At 69.7% G+C, this 17,798-nt stretch overlaps 2 protein-coding genes across 4 annotated transcripts; one reads left to right on the top strand and one right to left on the bottom strand.

Annotated features, from left to right (window-relative positions):
- The first annotated feature begins 668 nt into the window (after positions 1-668).
- DBN1 (drebrin 1) lies at positions 669-11,872 on the top strand. Of its 2 annotated transcripts, XM_064387354.1 has the most exons (15): positions 670-870; positions 4,935-4,990; positions 5,091-5,203; positions 5,385-5,459; positions 5,537-5,683; positions 5,817-5,894; positions 5,971-6,122; positions 6,276-6,339; positions 6,464-6,523; positions 6,677-6,791; positions 7,945-8,082; positions 9,149-9,289; positions 10,304-10,866; positions 10,945-11,047; positions 11,136-11,872. In XM_064387354.1, the coding sequence occupies exons 1-15, from the start codon at positions 785-787 to the stop codon at positions 11,204-11,206; spliced, it is 1,962 nt and encodes a 653-aa protein (XP_064243424.1). In that variant the 5' UTR covers positions 670-784; the 3' UTR covers positions 11,207-11,872. The 2 variants fall into 2 exon arrangements, with proteins under 2 accessions (XP_064243425.1, XP_064243424.1); XM_064387355.1 differs by lacking the exon at positions 7,945-8,082 and having other exon boundaries at positions 669-870.
- Positions 11,873-11,971: 99 nt separating this feature from the next.
- Positions 11,972-16,579, bottom strand: PRR7 (proline rich 7, synaptic). Of its 2 annotated transcripts, none has more exons than XM_064387359.1 (3): positions 16,251-16,579; positions 12,733-13,379; positions 11,972-12,630 (listed from the first exon to the last, which is right to left on the bottom strand). In XM_064387359.1, exons 2-3 carry the CDS (start codon positions 13,034-13,036, stop codon positions 12,215-12,217), a joined length of 720 nt encoding a protein of 239 aa, XP_064243429.1. In that variant the 5' UTR covers positions 13,037-13,379; positions 16,251-16,579; the 3' UTR covers positions 11,972-12,214. The 2 variants fall into 2 exon arrangements, with proteins under 2 accessions (XP_064243429.1, XP_064243430.1); XM_064387360.1 differs by having other exon boundaries at positions 11,972-12,603; positions 16,251-16,577.
- Between the last annotated feature and the right edge of the window lie 1,219 nt (positions 16,580-17,798).

Here is a 17,798-nt window from a genome sequence, read left to right as displayed (position 1 = left end):
GAAAGGACCGGGGGCTTCGGAATGGTGGGGCTAGAGGAGCAGACGGGCAGCAAAGAGACCCCCAAAAAGGCTCTGTCCACTGACCCCTTGCGCAAGCAGCGAGGCCATGGCCGGGTGTGTAGGGCAAAGCCCACGGCGCCGTGTCCTTGGAGAGGAAAGCTTGGACACGGGGACTCGGCGAAGGGCAGCGGAGGGCGCAGGCAGCCAGGCGTGCCACGTCCCCTGGGTGTAGAGGACGTGGGGCAGGGGACAATATGGGAATGGAGAGGACCACCCAGCACGAGAGGTCTCCAGAGCGCAAGTTCCCAAGAGGGGCAGCCCAGGATGCGGGGTCCCCAGGGCGGAGGAGAGCCCGGGATGCGAAATCTCCCGGCGTGCAGGCTCCCAGGAGGAGCCGAGCCGGGGTTCGGTGTCCCTGGGGCGGGGGGCGCGGCGTTGCGGGGGCCGAGCAGAGCCCAGGCTGCGGGATGCCGGGGGCGAGCTGCGCGCGGGGGCGGCGCGGGGCGGGGGCGATGCCGCCCGCACCCCCGGGGTCCCGGCGCGGGGCCGGGCGGCGCGGCCGGGGGGGTGCCCCGGGGGCGCCCCGGGGGCGCGGCGGGGGCGGGGGCCGGGCGGGGGGGCGGAGGGGAGGGGAGGGGGGCCGCCGTTCGCGGCGCTAGGACCGGGCGCGGCGGCGGGCGGAGCCTCCCCGCCGCTCGCCCCTCCGCCCGGCCGCTGCGGCAGTGTCTCGGAGGCGGGCAGGCGGCCGGTCCCTCCGGTCCCCCGGCAGCATCCCGGCCCCGCCATGGCTGGCGTCGGCTTCGCGGCGCACCGCCTGGAGCTGCTCGCCTCCTACCAGGACGTGATCGGCGAGGACAGCCCCACCGACTGGTGAGCGCGCCCGCCGCCGCCGCCGCCCCTTTGTCCCCGCCGCCGCCGCCGCCCTTTGTGCACGGAGCCGCCCGGTAACACCGGCCGCGCCCCGAGCTGCGCCCCCCCGCCGTCCCCGGGAGCCCCGGCACACAAAGGCGGGCGGGGCGGCGGGGGGTGTGCCCGGCTCGCCGCCCCCGGTGCCCGCACCTGCCCGCCGCACCGGGCCGGGGCGCGGTCCCCGCTTTGTCTGCGCCGGGCCGGCACGTGCGAGCGCCGGGACTCCCCGGCACGGCCCGGCGCGACCCCCGGCCGGGCAGCGAGAGCGGGGAGCGGGGGAATTCGCGCTCGGCGGGGAGGGCCCCGTGGGGCTCCCCGCTGCTGGGCCCGGCACCGGTTCCTCGCCATTGTCTGGAGCAGGAGCCGCGGGCAGGGGCGCCCGGGGAACGGGGGATGGGGAGGGGATCGGGGCCCCGCTCCCGAGCGGTCCCGCTCCCGAGCGGCTCCGCCGGGATCCCGGCGGCGGCGGTCCCGCTGCCCGGCGGAGCGAGGCCTGGAGCGGCGGGGGCACCGAGCATCTCCCGCCGCTCCCGCTACCCTCAGATTCCCCCAAGCCCCTGGGCTGCCGCATCCCTGGGGGTCGCGGTGTGTCGGCCCGGGGTTGCCCCGCCGGGCTGGGGTTGTGTTGAGTCGGGGAGGGGAGCCGCTCTCTCCGCTGGGACCCCCGGCTGCTCGCGCTGCCCGGGGCACCCGGTGTCGCGGCCGGCTGGATCCAGGCCCGCTGCAGGGAGCATCACCCGCTGCCAGCCCACCCGCATCTCCCAGCGCAGCCGGGCCCCGGGAGGCTGGCGGGGGCCATCTGCCCCGCCATCCCCTCCCTGCCCTCCAGGGTGCCTCTGGCATGCTGGCTGGGAGCGCTGCCGGCTCGCCGGGGCGCATCTCGCTGGGCAGAGCCGGGGCGCTGGGCAGTGCTGGGTGCATGCTGTGCCTGATGCTTTTGGTGGGGGGCGGACGGAGGGGAGCTGCTGTGCGCCCACCACCCAGCCAGGGGCATCCGCCGCCCCTCCGGGATACACCCACCAGCCATCCGGGGACTCCCACCTCCCAGCTGGGCTGCACCCACAGCCCAGCCGGCCAGACGTCTACCTCAGAGCAGCTCCCTGCTCTCAGGACAGGGCTGTGCGGGCCTGGGCAGGTCCAGGTGCCCGCCGGTCCCCGGGGGTCTCCGGAGGGCCCCGCAGCCCCGCGGTCAGCCCAGGGGCGCTGCGGGCAAGCGCCGTGTGTGCTGCCGGCCAGGCGGCAGCTGTCAGCCCCGGGCGCATCTTGCTTCCCGGCATCCGCTGCAAAGGAGCCGTCCCTGCCAAAGCTGCTGAGAGCAGCAGAATCGGTTCCCGGGAAGGCGAGTGCCGGTGGCGGCTCCCCCACACACACCTCCAACGCTGATCCCGGCCAGGCAGCGATCCCCTGCCGTCCCCATCCGCGGGGCTGGCTTTGCTCCATCGTCCCCAGCCGCTCCATCGTGCCCGGCCGCCCCATGCCATTGGCACCGGAGTGCCTGGCGCTCAGTGCCCGCGGGAACAGCATCCCCTCTGCTGCTGGGGGTGCGGGATGAGGGGTGATGCTGGTGGGGTGCATCGGGCAAGGTGATGGGGACAGTACCCAGGGGAGGAGGGCCCAGCCTGGCTGAGCTGCCTGGAAGGACACTGTGCCAGAGCCCGGCCCTGGGCCGGTACCGGGGAATGCCACACTCATGCCCGGCCGGGATCCCACTGTTTAGTCTGGGATTTCCCCTGCTCCAGCCGGGTCTTGGAGGGTCCGAGCATCCCCTCCCCCTGCCCGGCCCCGCGAAGGCTGCTGGGGCCCATTACTCGATCGGAAAGGAATTTGGTGCTGCTTTCTGAGCACGCCGACTCCCTGGAGCTCCCAGCCACATTGGAAACACATGTGCCGGGGCTGGGGCGGGAGGCTGGGGCGCTGTGACCCCTCCCTGGCCGTGGCATGGGGGGTGGGAGCCCCGTTCTGACTCCCGAGGTTGCTGCTCTGCCTGCTCCGGCGAGCAGCGGGGCCACGCGAGGGCAGCGGGGCTACGAAGGCTTTGGTTGGGGTGATGGGGACCCTCAGTGGAGCCCCCCGGCTGCAGGAGCCCCCCCCGGGCTGCACGGGGCATCTCCACCCACGGGTGACCCACATACCTGGAGCCTGGGGGTGGGAAAGGGCTGTAGGGGTTGGGTGGAGGGATTGGAGCCCATGGAAGCAGGGTAAGCAATGCTGATGCTGACAGCACCCGCTGTGACACAGCTGGTCCCCACTGCCAGGGCTGTGGTGGTGCTGTTGGGCTCTGGGTCCCTGGGGGCACCCCTGGGGATGCTACAGGCCCCAGCACGGCTTCCCTGTCTCCTGGAATGGAAACCTCCATCCTGGCATGGAGTCAGGCTGTGCTGCTGAGCTGTGTCCACAGCAAGCCCCATCTGCCCTGGGAGCACCCCCGGGTGCAGGCAGCAGCCTTGTGCCCAGATACCACCCGGCACGGCAGGGTTCTGGGGAAGGACAGCAGGCAGTGGGTGCCCCCAGCACCCACAGGGCTCCCCAGGCAGCGATGCTGTGGCTCTGCCCTACTTCTTTTCTCCTGTCTGCTGCCAGCTGCATCCCACCCTGCCAGCTTCCAGCTCGCTGCCCTGGGCTCCCCCAAACTGCTGCCATCCTCGCCCATTCTGGGGGGATCAGGGGCTGCATTTGCCACCCTTCCCTGTCACAGCCATCTCAGACAGCACTTTGCAGCTGTTCCAGGCCTGGAAGCTGGCGCCGGCTGGGGCGGCCGATTAGCGGGATCGGGATGTGCGGATTAAAGTCAATCTTGTTGGTGCAATTATCTGCGGCTCCCTGCCAGGGGCTCGGGGGGCGGCGGGTGCTGGAGGCAGAGGGAGGCCCTCTCCCTCCTCGGCACCTGCCTGCCTTCCCCTTGCTTTTCAGCTCCAGCCACGGCCCTGTTTAGGGGGTGGCTGTGCCCGTAGGGACGCTCGATTCCCGTTCCCCAGGCTGTGGATTGAAGCTGCAGGCTCGAGTGAGGACGGCTTTGCTCGGCACAGCGGGGATTTTGGGGCTCTGAGAAGCACCACCAGCCGAATGCTGATGGGCAGAGCCGCCCACCCGCGGCGGAGCAGGGCTGTGGGGGATCCAGCACGGGCGGCCCTGGCTTTCCGGGTGCAGCGCGTGACGGTGGCAGGCAGGTTTGGGTGCCTGCCAGGCCCCGCAGGTCCCCACTGCCTGCCTGCCTCCCCCGCTCCCCTCCACTAATCACCTCGTCATCGGGGCGAGCTGCATCCCAGCTGGGATGGGGGGGGTTGCCATGGCGATGGAGGATGCTGGTTGCCTAGCGACATCCATCCCCTCGCCCACCCGCCCTGGACCGATTTGGCATGCGTGGTCCCCCCTCCATGGCTGGCTGTGTGCCTCTGGGGAGGTGCTGGCTGCTGGGGGTCCCCACGGAGCCCCCAGAGGGGCTGGCCAGGGCACGGTGGGAGCGACAGGGGGTTTCCCATCAGCTGGGAATGGTTTCCAAGGAACAGTCTCCATGACGGCCCCATCACACTCTGGCGGTTCATTGATTTGCTGCTGCTGGTGCTCCGGCGTCCTCCCCCAGCCTGGTGCCTGCTGGGCTGGTGGCTCACGCAGCCGGGCACGTGAGTGGACCTGGGTCCTTACTGGGGCACAGGGTTGTCCCCAAGCCTGGTCAGTAGCTGGAAGGGTCGTGAGGGGACAGGGATGGGCCAGCAAGTTGCTGTGAGACTGTTCTGGCTTGCAGCACAGCAGTCGGTGGGTCCCTGTGCCCAAGTGACTATTCTGTCCCCAAACTTGGGACCCTTCCCCACAGCTGCCACCAAGGGTTGGGGAATAGGCCCTGCCCCACATCCTGTCTGCCTTGCCTGGCAGTCTTGCTCTTGCTGCTGTTGATGGACAAGGGTTTCTAGTTTTGGCACAAGCAGCCAGACCCCAGCACGTGCCCTGACCTCAGTGTAAGCAGGATGGGGAGGTTGGGGGCTGCCCCACCTCCTCCTGGCTTTGGCTGACCCACGGTGTCTCCCCAGGGCCCTCTACACATACGAGGATGGCTCTGATGACCTGAAGCTGGCAGCGTCAGGAGGTAAGGTTCTCTGTCCCCTCTGCCAGCTCACCTGTGCTGGTGTTCTCCCTGTCACCCGTTCCTGGTGCTGGGTGCACGTGGGCTGACGGTGCTGTGCCAGGTGGAGGCTTGCTGGAGCTTTCCGGCCACTTTGAGATTCAGAAGGTGATGTATGGCTTCTGCAGCGTCAAGGACCCCCAGGCCGTGCTCCCCAAATACGTCCTCGTCAACTGGGTGAGTCTGGGGGCCATGCTGCGGGGGGCTGTGCTGTGCCCACAGGGACATGGCTGGGTGTGAGCGAGCTGGCAGTGGCCAGGGGTGTGGGTGCCCCACAGTCCTGCTGCCCAGCTGAGGTCAGTGGGGTGGGGGTCACCCTGCTGCCTCTCCCAGCTCAGTCCCTCCCCGGCTGCCACAGGTGGGTGAGGACGTGCCGGACGCCCGCAAATGCGCCTGTGCCAGCCACGTAGCCAAGATTGCCGAGTTCTTCCAGGTGGGTGACGCTGGGGACGGGGAAGATGCTGCCAGGGCACTGATGCTGAGCCCTGATGGCTGCCTGCGCCCCCGCAGGGTGTGGATGTCATTGTCAACGCCAGCAGCGTGGAGGACATTGACCCCGGGGCCATCGGGCAGCGGCTGTCCAACGGGCTGGCCCGTGTCTCCAGCCCGGTGCTGCACCGCCTGCGGCTGCGCGAGGACGAGAACGCCGAGCCCGTGGTAACCTGCCCATGGCTGCCCGGGGTGCTGCCCGGGGCTCCTGTGTGCCGCAGCCCCTCGCCCCGTGTGCCCCTTACTGCTACCCCCCTCGCTGATCCCAGCCCCTCCATCCCCCACCTCTGCTCCGTCCCAGGGCACCACCTACCAGAAAACCGATGCCACCGTGGAGATGAAGCGGCTCAACCGGGAGCAGTTCTGGGAGCAGGCCAAGGTGGGTTACGGAGGGACACCCCGGGAGCGGGGTGAGCTGCTGGCAGCCCCTCACTGATCCCCCCCACACACACCAGAAAGAGGAGGAATTGCGTAAGGAGGAAGAGCGGAAAAAGGCGCTGGATGCCCGGCTGCGGTTCGAGCAGGAGCGGATGGAGCAGGAGAGGCTGGAGCAGGAGGAGCGGGAACGGCGCTACCGGGAGCGTGAGGAGCAGATCGAGGAGCACAGGCACGGCTGGGGTCGGCTGGGCTGTGGGCACAGGATGGCTGAGCACGTGCTGTGAGCGGCTGGGTGGGCACATGGGTGTCCCTGGCACGGTGGGGCTGGGGCAGGGCCTGGCAGGAGCCGATGCCCAGCGCCTTTCCCGTTTCCCCACTGCAGGAGGAAGCAGCAGAGCTTGGAGGCGGAGGAGGCCCGGCAGCGCCTGAAGGAGCAGTCCATCTTTGTGAGTGCCACGGTGGGACTGGCGCTAGGATCAGAGCCAGGGCTGCCCCTGGCATTACCCCCAGGGAGGGGCTTTCCCCAGCTGGGTGCCCGGGGCTGGGGGGTGATGCTGTGTCTCTTCCCAGGGGGACCAGCAAGAGGAGGACGACAGGCAGCAGTTTAGGAAATCGGAGTCAGAGGTGGAGGTGAGTGTGGTGATGGCCGTGCCCGGTGCTGCTCCTCACTCCCCATGCAGCAGTGCCCACAGCTAGATGGGAACGGAGCTGTGGGATGCATGGAAGGTGGTCCCACAGCCCCACACCCCCGGGCAGTGGGGCTCAGCCTCCCCGTCCCCACAGGAGGCTGCTGCCATCATCGCTCAGCGGCCTGACAACCCCCGGGAGTTCTTCAAGCAGCAGGAGCGGGTGGCATCGGGCAGCAGTGATGCTGTCTCACCAGGCAGCCACAGGACAGGTGAGGGGCTGCGGGGGGCTCTGGGCACAGGGGTGGGCACCAGGACACCAGGGCACAGGTGAGTGCAGTGTCACAGCTCAAAGGATTGCAGTGGGATATGGAAAGACTGGGGGTGCGATGTGGGGAGGGGGTGTACCCTCTGCCATCACTGGCACTGTGTTCTGGGTGCCAAGGGCATGAGGATGGCAGGGGACGTCCTGCTCTGCTGTGCCACCATCGCTGCCACCATCACCGCCACTGCCACTGCACCTCACGTGGCCCTGCAGCTGGGGCAGCTTGTCAGGGGCTGCATGTCAGGTTGTCTTCAGCACAACAGGGCTCACCCTGCTCCCTGCTGGGTGCTGGCCACTCACCTGTCACAGCACTGTGCCCGCAGCCACGCTGGAAGCGTGGTTGGTGCATACAGGTGGGCAGCTGGAGCTCCAGGGATGGCTTGGGAATGCATCCCATGGTGACAGCTAAAAGGGGCAGGAGAGAGTGAGGCACATGTGGGGCACTCAGCATGCTGCCAGCTGGCAAGGAATGCCCCTTGGAGAAGCTGGGCTGCCCCACAGTCTGGAATCCAGTGCTGGGACTCTTTTTGTGAATGTAGGGAAGGACTGGTGGGTGCCTCCAGCCATGGGGCTGTGTCATGGTGCTGTGCTGGGGGGCTGTGCCGTGAGCTGTGCTGGGAGGGAGCCTGTGACCTGTGTTCTTGTGTGGTGTGCCATGGGCTGTGCCATGGGCTGTGCCATGGGCTGTGCCGTGGGATGTGCTGTGGGATGTGCCGTGGGGGTGTGCCATGGTGCTGTGCCTTGGGGCAGGGCTGTGGGTTGTGCTCTGGGCTGTGTGTTCTGGCCTTGCCATGGGCTGTGCCACAGATTCACACTGTGGGGCTGTGCTGTGGCTGAGCAGATAGTTGGTCCCACAGCCGTGTCCTGGCCTCTCTCCCCACCTGGCCAGGCAGTGCTGCCTCACGTCCTTCTGTCCTGCTGCCTTTCCATCCTCTTGTCCTGCCATTCTCCCACCATGCTGCCTTCCACCCTGCTGTGCTCCCATCCCGGTGCCCTGGTGCTCCAGCCCCGCCACGACTGCGCTGAGCAGGGACTGACCCATCTCTTTGCTCTCTCTCTCTCTCCGTCCGTCCGTCTGTCTGTCTGTCTTTCTCTCACAGGTCGTCTGCACTGTCCTTTCATAAAGACAGCTGACAGTGGGCCACCTTCTTCCTCCTCCTCCTCCTCCTCCCCCCCACGGACCCCCTTCCCCTATATCTCCTGCCACCGCACTCCAAATCTCTCCTCTTTCTTCCCATGTAGGTAGCTGGGAGCTCCCGGGCGCAGCTCCGGGGGTCGAGCCATGGGCAGCTGCCCCACAGCCCACCCAGCCCCACGGCACACCGGACCACCGGCGGAGGCAGCACGGGCACCCCGAGGGGGACAGACACCCAGGGGGGACAGTGGCCCTGCTGGGCTGGCCCCATGCTGGTCCCAGTGCCCCCGGGAGGGGGGACATAGGGCAGGCTGTGCCCGTGGGTCAGATGGGGACAGGGTAGAGCTGTGCCTGGGGAGGTGATGGTGCACAGTGGGATGGGATAGACTGTGCCCATGGGGCGGAGCGGGCACAGGGCAGGCTCTGCCCATGGGGCAGCAGTGGATAGGACAGCTGTGCCCTGGGTCATGCAGGACTGTGCCCGTGGGGCAGGGTCAGGCAGCGTGGAAAATACTGTGCCAGAATCACGTGCTGATGGGGCAGAAGGGAAAGGGACATCTTTGCTGCCCTGGACCATGCAGGTCTGTGCCCGTGGGGCAGCATTAGGCAGTGTGGAAAAGGCTGTGCCCAGGATCGTGTGAGGCTGTGCCAGTGGGGCAGAAGGGTATGGAACAGCTGTGCCATGGACAAGACTGCAAGACTGCCCACAAAGCAGTGTGGAATGGAAAAGGCCGTGCCCAGGAATGTGTGGGGCTCTGCCAGTGGGGCAGAAGGGGCCAGGTGGTTCCAGGGGCCATGTAGGGCTGTGCCCCCTCAGGCACAGCATGGAGCTGTGCCCACAGAGGCTGTGCCAGGGCACAGCTGAGTGACGCGTGGGCAGAGCCAGTGTGCACCACGGCAGCTGTGGGGCTGCCTGTCCCCTTGCCCGGCAGATGCGGGGGCTGAAACTCATGGGGGTGCTGGGGACACCTGGAAGGGCCACGGTGGTTGCTGCACCCACGGCAGCTCCACCCCACCACCCAGGAGGGGACGAGGTGGTGGCAGGCACACAGCGGCGTGCCCTTGGCAGCGCACAGCTGGCTTGGAGTGGGGCAGGAGCAGAGTGGGGTTCTGGTACCCCCCTCAGCGTGGGCAGCCCCCCCACGCCTCCGCCTCTCCCTTGTCTGCAGGCAGCCAGTCGGACGCCTTCCGCAAGGCCTCGGCAGCGGGCTGCAGCCCCTGCGAGCCCAGCCCGGCCGCCACGCCGCTGGGCACCCCGGGCACCCCGGGCACCCGCGCGCCCGCCGACCAGACGCCAGCAACGCCCAAAGGTGGGCGCAGGGCTGGCGCTGCCCCCCCTGCCCAGGGCTGCCGGGTGCATCCCTGCTGCAGCCCCTGGGCTGTGCTGCAGCCCTGCCAGCCGCGCTTGCATGGCTCAGTGCATCCCTGCTGCGCCGTGTGCACCCCTCGGTGTACCCTGCCTGCCTGGGCTGTGTCCCGAAGCACATCCCCACTGCAGTCCCTTGGCTGTGCTGCAGCCCCCCAGCTGCCCTGCAGCCCCCCAGCTGCCCTTGCATGGCTCAGTGCATCCCTGCTGCCCCGTGTGCATCCCTCGGTGTATCCTGCCTGCCTGGGCTGCGTCCCCCAGCGCGTCCCCGCCGTTCCTGCTGCTCCGTGCCGCTGCATCCCCGCCGTGTCTGCTGCATCCCCCCGTGCAGCCCCCCCGTCACTGCTGCACCCCTGCCGCCTCCAGTGCATTTTCTAACGCCGGTGCATCCCTGCTGTCTCTGCTGCACCCCACGCCATGCATTCCCCCTGCTCCGTACGTGCCCTCCCTGCTGCACCCCCAGTGCAGCCCTGCTGCCTCTGCTGGGGCCCCCAGTGTGACGCTGCCCAATCTGCGCCGTCCTGCTGTGCGTCCTTTCCAGGGCTGCTGAATCCCCCTGTATGTCCCCTCTGCCCCACTGCGTCCCCAGGGCACCCCAGCCAGCTCTGCTGCTGTCGCCGTGTGTCCCTGCTGCGCCTTGGCATCCTCTGGTGCTTTGCCATCCCAGCTTTCCCTTCTGCGTCTTCTCAGGGCACCTCTCCCGTTCCCTCCACAGCCCTTTCTGCCTCCCTGCCACTCCCCAGGGGATCACCTTGTCCCTCCCTGTGTCCCCTCACTCCCCAGTGCATGCCACAATCCCCTCCCTGCCCAGCCACCCCCACCCATCCTTGCAGCGTTCCCCATACTGTGCCCAGTCCAACGGACTCCAAATCCCCCTGAGCTGCATCCCTGCCCCCGGGTGACCCCCAGCCCTGGACAAGGTTTTCTGTCCCCACTGACTGCTGTCCCCTCCTTTCAGAGTCCCCCAGCCCCAGCGCACAGGAGCCCGGGCCAGCCACGCCCGAGCAGCACTGGCCCTTCCCGGGGCCCGAGGACAAGGCCATCGAGCCCCCAGGGGACGAGCCCAGTCCCAGCCCAGTGTGGACAGCGGGGGGTGATGCCCTGGGGGACCTGGTGACCCTGGAGCCCAGCGAGCCCTCCCTGCCACCCGTGGCTGACGAGCCCCAAACTGGGGAAGCCCCCAACCCCGAGAGCCTCATCGACCTGTGGCAGAGCGACGGGGTGACCCCCCCAGCTGCCTGGCCCCTGCCTGCTGCCCCTGTCCCCGAGACACCCCCGGCCATGCTGCCCGAGGAGGGGGCCCTGCTGAGCCTGGATGAGCTGCCTGAGCCCCCTGCCACCTTCTGCGACGCGGAGCAGGAGGATGAGGAAGAGGAAGAGGCAGCTGGCGAGGGGGACCCCCAGTCCCAGGATCTGGGCTGCCAGCACACGCCCCAGGAAGACACCCCGGGCCGAGAGACGCCCCCCATCACCAATGGGGAGATGGCCCCCAAGGATGGGACACCGGGTCGTGGGGAGCAGGTGAGCACCACTCGTGGGGAGAGGTCAGGGGGTGAAGGGGGGCTGGGGGGGTCCTGACAACCTGCCCCCACCCCCCAGGCCAGCGAGGGCTACTTCAGCCAGTCCCAGGAGGAGGAGGTGCCCCCCACCGAGGAGCTGTCGGCCAAAGCCCCCCAGCCCGTCTTCTACAACAAGCCCCCAGGTGAGTGAGGACAGTGAGGAGGGGGAGTCCGTCCCTCTCTGGGGCACCCCAAGCCATCATCATCCTGACCGCTCTCCCTGTCCTCCAGAGATCGACATCACGTGCTGGGATGCAGACCCTCTGCCCGAGGAAGAGGAGAGCTTTGGGGGGGCCCTGTGAGCGGGGCCGGCACAGGCAGCCCGCCCCGGCCGGCGCGGGGCACGAGGGGGCTGCAGCCGGGGGCCGGGCCCCCCTCTCCCCTCTGGGGCCCCGCAGGATGAGGCCTCCAGGTGGCGGCCGCCCCGCTGCAGCCCCGCCCCGGGGCACCTTTTACAGCCCCCCCTTCTCCTCCTCTCTTTTTTAAGTTGTCGGTAGGAGCCGTGTCAGCCCCCCAGCCCTCCCTTAGCAGCCCCCCCAACCCCCCCCCGATACCCCAGCGCCCCTTTGGGGGGGACGACACACGCTCGCATCCCCTGCCCGGCTGTGGGACAGGGTCCTCGTTCTCTTCGTGCCCCCCCCCGGGAGCCCCCCCCAGTACTTTGCACGAGTTCAAAGAAAAAAAAAAAAGAAATAATAATAATAATAATAAATGAATATGGCAATAAAGTGACCCGACCGAGGCAAGGCTGCAGCCAGCGGCGTCCCCCCCCCCAAACCCCGGCAGGGAGCTGATGTGGGGGCTTTTACCCCTTCCCCACTCCTTCTTTGCTGGGAGCCCCATCCTCCCCTGCTTGGCCCCTGCTTGGCCCCTCTGCCCCCATTCCCCCCGGAAACTTTTTGGAAAGCACAAGTTCTGTACCGGCGGTGTGCTCATGTCTGTTAATAAATAAAGCATCTCCCACGGGGGCTGCAGCCTGCTGGGGGGCTACGGCTGGGCCTGGGGGGGGGCTACGGCTGCCGTGGGGAGGGGGCGGTCCCGCCATGCCAGCCCGCCAGGAGGCAAACCCGAGCCACAAACTTTTATTCTCAAACTGTAACAAACGAAAAATTTAAGAAACAGAGCAGAGTCCGGGTCCCCAGCGCCCCCGGCCATGGGGGGGCCGGCGGGGGCCAGACGGGGAACCAGCCCCTTCCGCGCCGGCGGCGATGGCCCGCGCCGGGGCGGGTGTCCCTGGGGTGACACGAGCAACCGAAAGCCCCCCACCCCCCAGGTGCATGGCAAGGTCCGGGCATCCCCCGTGGCCGCCGTTAGACAGCGGTAGTCCTGCCGAAGAGGGGCATGGAGACCGGGAGGTGCCAGGGTCCCGTCTCGTAGGTGTCCCTGCTGCTGAGCTCCGAGTCCGTCCAGCTGGGAAACATGCGTGGGGAGCACTCCTGCTGCAGGTAGAGGTCCGGGCAGGCAGGGCCGGGGCTGGCTGAGCGGGGCAGGTGCAGCGCTGAACCGTAGCCGGCGTCCAGGAAAAGGGGTTTGTAGCTGGGAGGCTGCTCCTGCTTCTCCAGCCGCTCATGGCTCAGGAAAGGGGCGTTGATTTTGCGGTAGAGCCCCCGCGTGTCCATCAGCACCTCGCTGTATGGCGGGGGGGGCTCCGCCATCAGCAGCGCCTCCTCATAGCACGGCGGCTTTGACAGGTCTGACTCTGCAAGGCAAAGCCCCCCCCGGACCCCTGCTGCCGTCAGCGCTGCGCCCCGGCTCTCACGTCGTATCCCCCCCAAAACAGGGGGAGGCCCGTGCTGCGGGGATGGCAGAGCCCCTCCCTGCTCCTTACCGTGCCGGCAGCTCCAGGGCCGGGGGGGTGGCATGTGGTGGGGGTGGTGATGGTGATGGTGGGGCTCGAGGCGGAGGCGGTGGGGAATGGCGATGCCGGGGGGGCTGCCCCCGTAACCCTCGTAGTGCAGCGGCTCCATCTCCAGCGCGCGCAGGCTCTGCTCCCGCAGCCGCTCCTCCTGCTGCCGCTTCACCCGCCGCCGCAGGTAGCTGCAGAAGCAGCACAGCAGCACGATGAGGCCCCAGATGAGCCAGAAGCCCGCGAAGCAGGTGAGGAAGGTGTAGGTGCCCTGGGACATCACCATCTTGGCAGCTGGCCCCGGGGGGAGGCCCCCGCCTCTCCCTGCCCTCGGGATGGGGGGGACGGGATGCTCAGGGCGGCGGCAGGGTCAGGGAGGACCCGATGCTGTCAGGGCCGCCGAGGGCATCTCCCCGGGCCGTGCCCGGCGCGTTTCCTCTGGCCCGCGGGCGAGCCTGCCGTCAGGGGTCCGTCCTCGCCATGGAGCTGGGGGGGTTGGAGCGGGTGGGTCAGGCCTGGGTGCGCCGGGCGGGCGGCGGGGCGGGGGGCCGGCGGGGCGGGCGGCGGGGGGACGGGGCTGCCGGGGTCCCGCTGCCCATCGCTGGGGGGGGACCGCCGGGGTGGGGGCCCTGCAACGAGACAGACGCGAGCGTGAGCGACACGGAAACGTGGACGCCCTGTTCCCATGGTGACTCGCTCCACATGCGCCGCAGCGCCCGCAGCCAGGGGGAACCGTGCCTGGCACCCCATGCACCCCTCCCCACCATCACCCCCATGGATGCAAACCTGCGCGGCCCCCCTAGAATCGCCCGCGGCGCTGCTGGGCACCCTGGGGTGGCAGACGGATGCTGTGGTACCACAGCATCACCTGGCATGGGGTGCCCAGGGGCATCCCCTTGTCCTGCCCACCCAGTGCACCCTAAATCGGCTGCTGAAGCCAGGCAGCTCATCCCTGTGCGGCCACACAGGGGGGTGACCTGGCGAGGAGCAGGGACAGGCAGAGGTGCCGCTGCCTGCGGCACGTGGCGCTGGCAGGAGCACGTGCGCCCAAGCCATGGCTGGCATCGCAGCCGCTGGGGATGGTGGCACCCCAACACAGCAATGCAGGGCCAGCGGGGGTGGTGATGGGAACCAGCACCCTTGCCCATCGGCCAGGGTGACAGCTCGGTCACATCCCACCAAGCATCAAATGTCAAGGGTGTGTGCCAGGGGCAGGTCTGCTCCCCAGCAAGCAGCACCCAAGGGTGCTCGCAGGCAGGCACGTAAGCACCCGTCAGGGTTCTCATTATCGTGGTGTGGGAGAAAACGGGCTCGGCAGCAGGGAGGAGGGTGAGCCTGGAGTGACACAGGCGCGGGCTGGGTGACCGCGGTGACACCATCCCTCGCTCGGAGCAGGGCGAAGGGGCGCGGGGTGCTCCATCACCCCTGGCACGGGATCGCGGCAGGGCCACCGGGGATGAGGGTGCCCGCGGGGCCGGAGGGCCGAGCCCGGCGGAAGGAAGAAACGATGGGGAAGGAAGGAGCCGGGGGCCGTGACCACGCTCCGGCGGGCAGCGGGGGCTGCTCCATCACGCAGACAAACGCGTGGGCTGAGGCAGCGCCGGGATGTGGGTTTTTGGGGAGGGGGTGCCCCGGCTGAGGCCAGCTCGGTTCGAGCAGCGCTCGCCACATCGGCTGCAACAGGCTCCGCGCCGGCAGCCCGGGCATCCCCGGGGAGGAGAGGTACCGTGCGGGAAGGGCCGTGGGTCGAGCCCCGGGATGACGGCCGGGGGAACACCGGGAAGCGGTGCAGGGCGGGCCGGCGGCGCCGCGGACCGGGGGCGTTCGCAGCTGGGGCGTGCGGGGGGAGCGGGGCTGCCGAGGACGTGCGGGCTGGGGGAGGAGCGGGGCCGGGCTGGAGACACTCACGCCGGGCGGAGAGCGGAGCCGGGCCCCGCCGGTAGCCCCGGGCCGGGGCCTGGGCCCCGCTGCCCGCGTCGCATCCCTGCCCGCTGCCTCCGCGGAGAGGGTGACACCCCGGCGGGGAACCTCCCCGCTCCCCGTGCCGGGCGCGGCACCCCTTCCTCATCCTCATCCTCATCCTCCTCCTCCCCCGGGGCGCGCGCCCGCCGGGGCCGGAGCGGAGATGCGCGCCCCGGTACGCGCCGCGCGCCCCCGCCGCGGCCCCCGGTGGCGACGGCCCCGCGCGCCCCCGCCCCGGCCCCGCTGCCCCCGCACCGCGCAACAGGCGGAGGCGCCGCGCCCGCTCCCTCCGCGGCTCCCGTTACCGGCGGCGGCGGCGCACGTGGCTCAGGCGGCGGGCGGCGGCTCCATCGGGCGGCGGGGGAGGGGGCCCGGTGCGCGCCCGGTGCGCGGCGCCGCCGCCGCCTCCCGGCGCTGCCTTTGTCTCCGGTGAGCGCTCCCGCGCCGCCGCCGCGCGCCGCCCCGCCCGCCCGGGCTCCCGCCCCGCCGCTCCGCCCCGCCCTCGGCTCGGGGAGGGATCCGCGGGCTCCCCGCACCCCCCGCCCCGGGACCCGCCGCCGCTCGGCACCGGTGCTGCCGAGGGAATCCCCCCCCGGGGGAACGGCGGCGGGATGCCGGTGGCGAGAGGGCCGGGGCATTCCCGGGGGTGGCCGCGGGAGCCCCACGGGGTGGGGGCCGGGGATTCCCGGGTAGCGGCTCCCGGTGCGGGTGGGGTGATGCCCGGTGGGGTGGTGCCACAGGCTGCCGCGGTCGGTAGCCCTGCACTCGCCACGGAGGTTCCTTGGGGGTGCTGCCATCCCTTTCCGCAATGCCATCCCAGCCTCCTGAAGGGGTGACAGCGGCGAGCTCCGCGGGGTGACGGCCAGCACAGGGCCACGGGCAGGGGAGGGCAGCACAGCCCCTGCACAGCCCCCCGGCCACTGCAGCGAGACGCGTGGCTCTGCAGAGCACGCCAGCCTGGCCCCCAGAACAGCGAGGGACCGAAACGGCACTGGGTGTCCCGGGGTCACCCTTGGGTGCCAGACCCCTCGCCAGCCTGGCCTGGGCAATTGCCCCTGAGCTAGGGCTCCCCCAGCCATTGCCGTCGGGGGGTTGTCACCAGCTCTTCTCTGCTGTAACTGAGGCCGGTGGTCGTGGCCCCCATGGGACACCTCCCTCTGCGCCGAGCTTGGGGTCGAGTCCCTTCGCTGCGCCCCGGGGCCGTGCCAGGAGCGGGGCGGAGTGGCTTTGGGGCGGAGAGGTGCCAGGTGCGGGTGGGCGATGGCTGTGGGTGCCCCACGCCGGCCGTGACCCGCGCCCTTTCCTGCCCGTGGGCAGGGGGGCCGGCGCCCGCTGCGGCGGCACACACGGCGCATCGCTCCGCCGGGGGCCGCCCGGAAGGACTTCCTCCGTGGCGGCCAGGGGATGCACGGCCTGGGCAGTCCGGCTGCTGGCAGCCCACTCCCACCACGGCTGGGCACGGCGGCTCCGGTGTGCGGCCAGCCCGAGCGCCCCGCTCCAGCGGGGCCGCGGCGCCCCCGGCTCCGGCCCCGACTCACCTTGCTGGAACTCTCCTGCGATCCGACCTCACAGCGCGGCCACGGCAGCCGGGCTCTGCCGGCTCGGTGCTTGTGGGGGTGCCCCAGCAGCACGCAGGGCGGGCAGGGGGCTGCGGCCATGCGGGGGGGCCGGGGTGGTCCCTTGAGGCATGGGGACCGCAGGGACGGGGGGCACGGTGGGGCCCACGGGCATCGTCAGGTCGGGGCAAGGGCGGGCGAAGGGAGCCAGGCCTCCGGCCCCGCCAGCGCCGGGGGCCGGGAGCTGCCTTCCCCTTCCCCTTCCCCTTCTCCCCACGGCAGCGGGGGGAGGCAGGCGGGGGAGCGCTCCCCGAGCCACATGGTGGGCTGGAGGAGGAGCCGTTGCCCAGGCAACAGCTGAGAGCATCCTTCACCCCTGAAAATGGTGTGCGGAGCTGCTGCCACAGCCCCACAGCGCGGGGCACTGCTCAGGACCCCACAGCTCGCCTGTGGCCCTAGGGTGCACATCCACCCACTCTGGACACACACCAGCATCCCCTCACCTGCAGGGTGCTTACCCCCATCAAGGACAGGGATGGGAGACACCCCCCAAATGCTGGAGCACCGCTGGGCAGGTGGAAGCAGGCAGAGCCACTTCCCTGCCCTGCTCGGGGCTAGCCACGGCTCTGTTCACAGCCCAGCTCTGCCCCAGAGCCACCTGAACATGTGACAGACACAGGAACACGCGGGTGACCCCAGGACCTTGGTGCCAGGCTGCCATGACCCAGGCAGTGGCAGGAGGGCAGCACAAGCATCCTGCCTGGTGCCTTTGGAACAGCAATGCCCAAGCAGTCCCCATCCCCCCGCCTGCCTGCCTTCCTTCCACGGCTGCAGAAAATGCCTGGATTTTACCCCAAGATGCCCCCTCCGAGTGTGAGAACTCCTCCTCGGCCCGCTCCCATAGCAACTGTTCCCTAGCTACCCAGCCGCACTTGCTATTCTCATCGCGGTGCAGCTGCGTGCGGCCCCCCCGCGCCCTGCGGGGCTGGCACCGCTGCCGCCACCCAAACCCACCCTGTGCCCCCCCAGCCTGCCCCCCTTTCACTGCTCCACCCTTGGTGACCCTGGTGACCCTCGGCCCGCGTCACCACGCTGTTCTTTGGGCTAAGGAGCAGCACTGTGCTGCCACAGGGTCCCCATTCGTGGTGCCCCCCTGAAGCAGTAATTCACCGTGACCAGAGGGCAGCAGGACTCTGTCCCAGCCTCACAGCACACCTGGGACAGCCCAGGAGGGGCTGTGCTGGGGATGGACGTGCCCCAGAGGGAAGCACAGCATCCCTACAGCGCAAGGCCTCGTACCTGTCATGCCCTGACACTGACAAAACACGCAGCAAAGACACTGAGGGTCATCTGTGATACTCATGACCCAGCCAGCACCACCCTTTCTGCCCTGGAGAGCAACCCCAGCCCTTCCCTGCAGGTCACGAGCACCAGCAGAGCCCATGGCAGCCCAGAAACGAGGTCCCCACTCCCCTTCTTACAGCCACCAACCCTGTAGGACGCAGAGCAGGCCCCCCATGACATGAGAGC

Source organism: Passer domesticus, chromosome 13, assembly GCF_036417665.1.
Source record: "Passer domesticus isolate bPasDom1 chromosome 13, bPasDom1.hap1, whole genome shotgun sequence".
Classification (NCBI taxonomy): Eukaryota; Metazoa; Chordata; class Aves; order Passeriformes; family Passeridae; genus Passer; species Passer domesticus.
This window is presented reverse-complemented; position numbering and strand designations above follow the sequence as displayed.

Coding starts and splice junctions, on each gene's coding strand:
- DBN1 (XM_064387354.1), top strand. CDS start 785: ATGGCTGGCGTCGGCTTCGCGGCGCACCGCCTGGAGCTGCTCGCCTCC. Junction 5,895..5,970: donor AGTTCTGGGAGCAGGCCAAG/GTGGGTTACGGA, acceptor CACACACACCAG/AAAGAGGAGGAATTGCGTAA. Junction 6,123..6,275: donor GAGCAGATCGAGGAGCACAG/GCACGGCTGGGG, acceptor TCCCCACTGCAG/GAGGAAGCAGCAGAGCTTGG.
- PRR7 (XM_064387359.1), bottom strand. CDS start 13,036: ATGGTGATGTCCCAGGGCACCTACACCTTCCTCACCTGCTTCGCGGGC. Junction 12,631..12,732: donor GCCCTGGAGCTGCCGGCACG/GTAAGGAGCAGG, acceptor TGACGGCAGCAG/GGGTCCGGGGGGGGCTTTGC.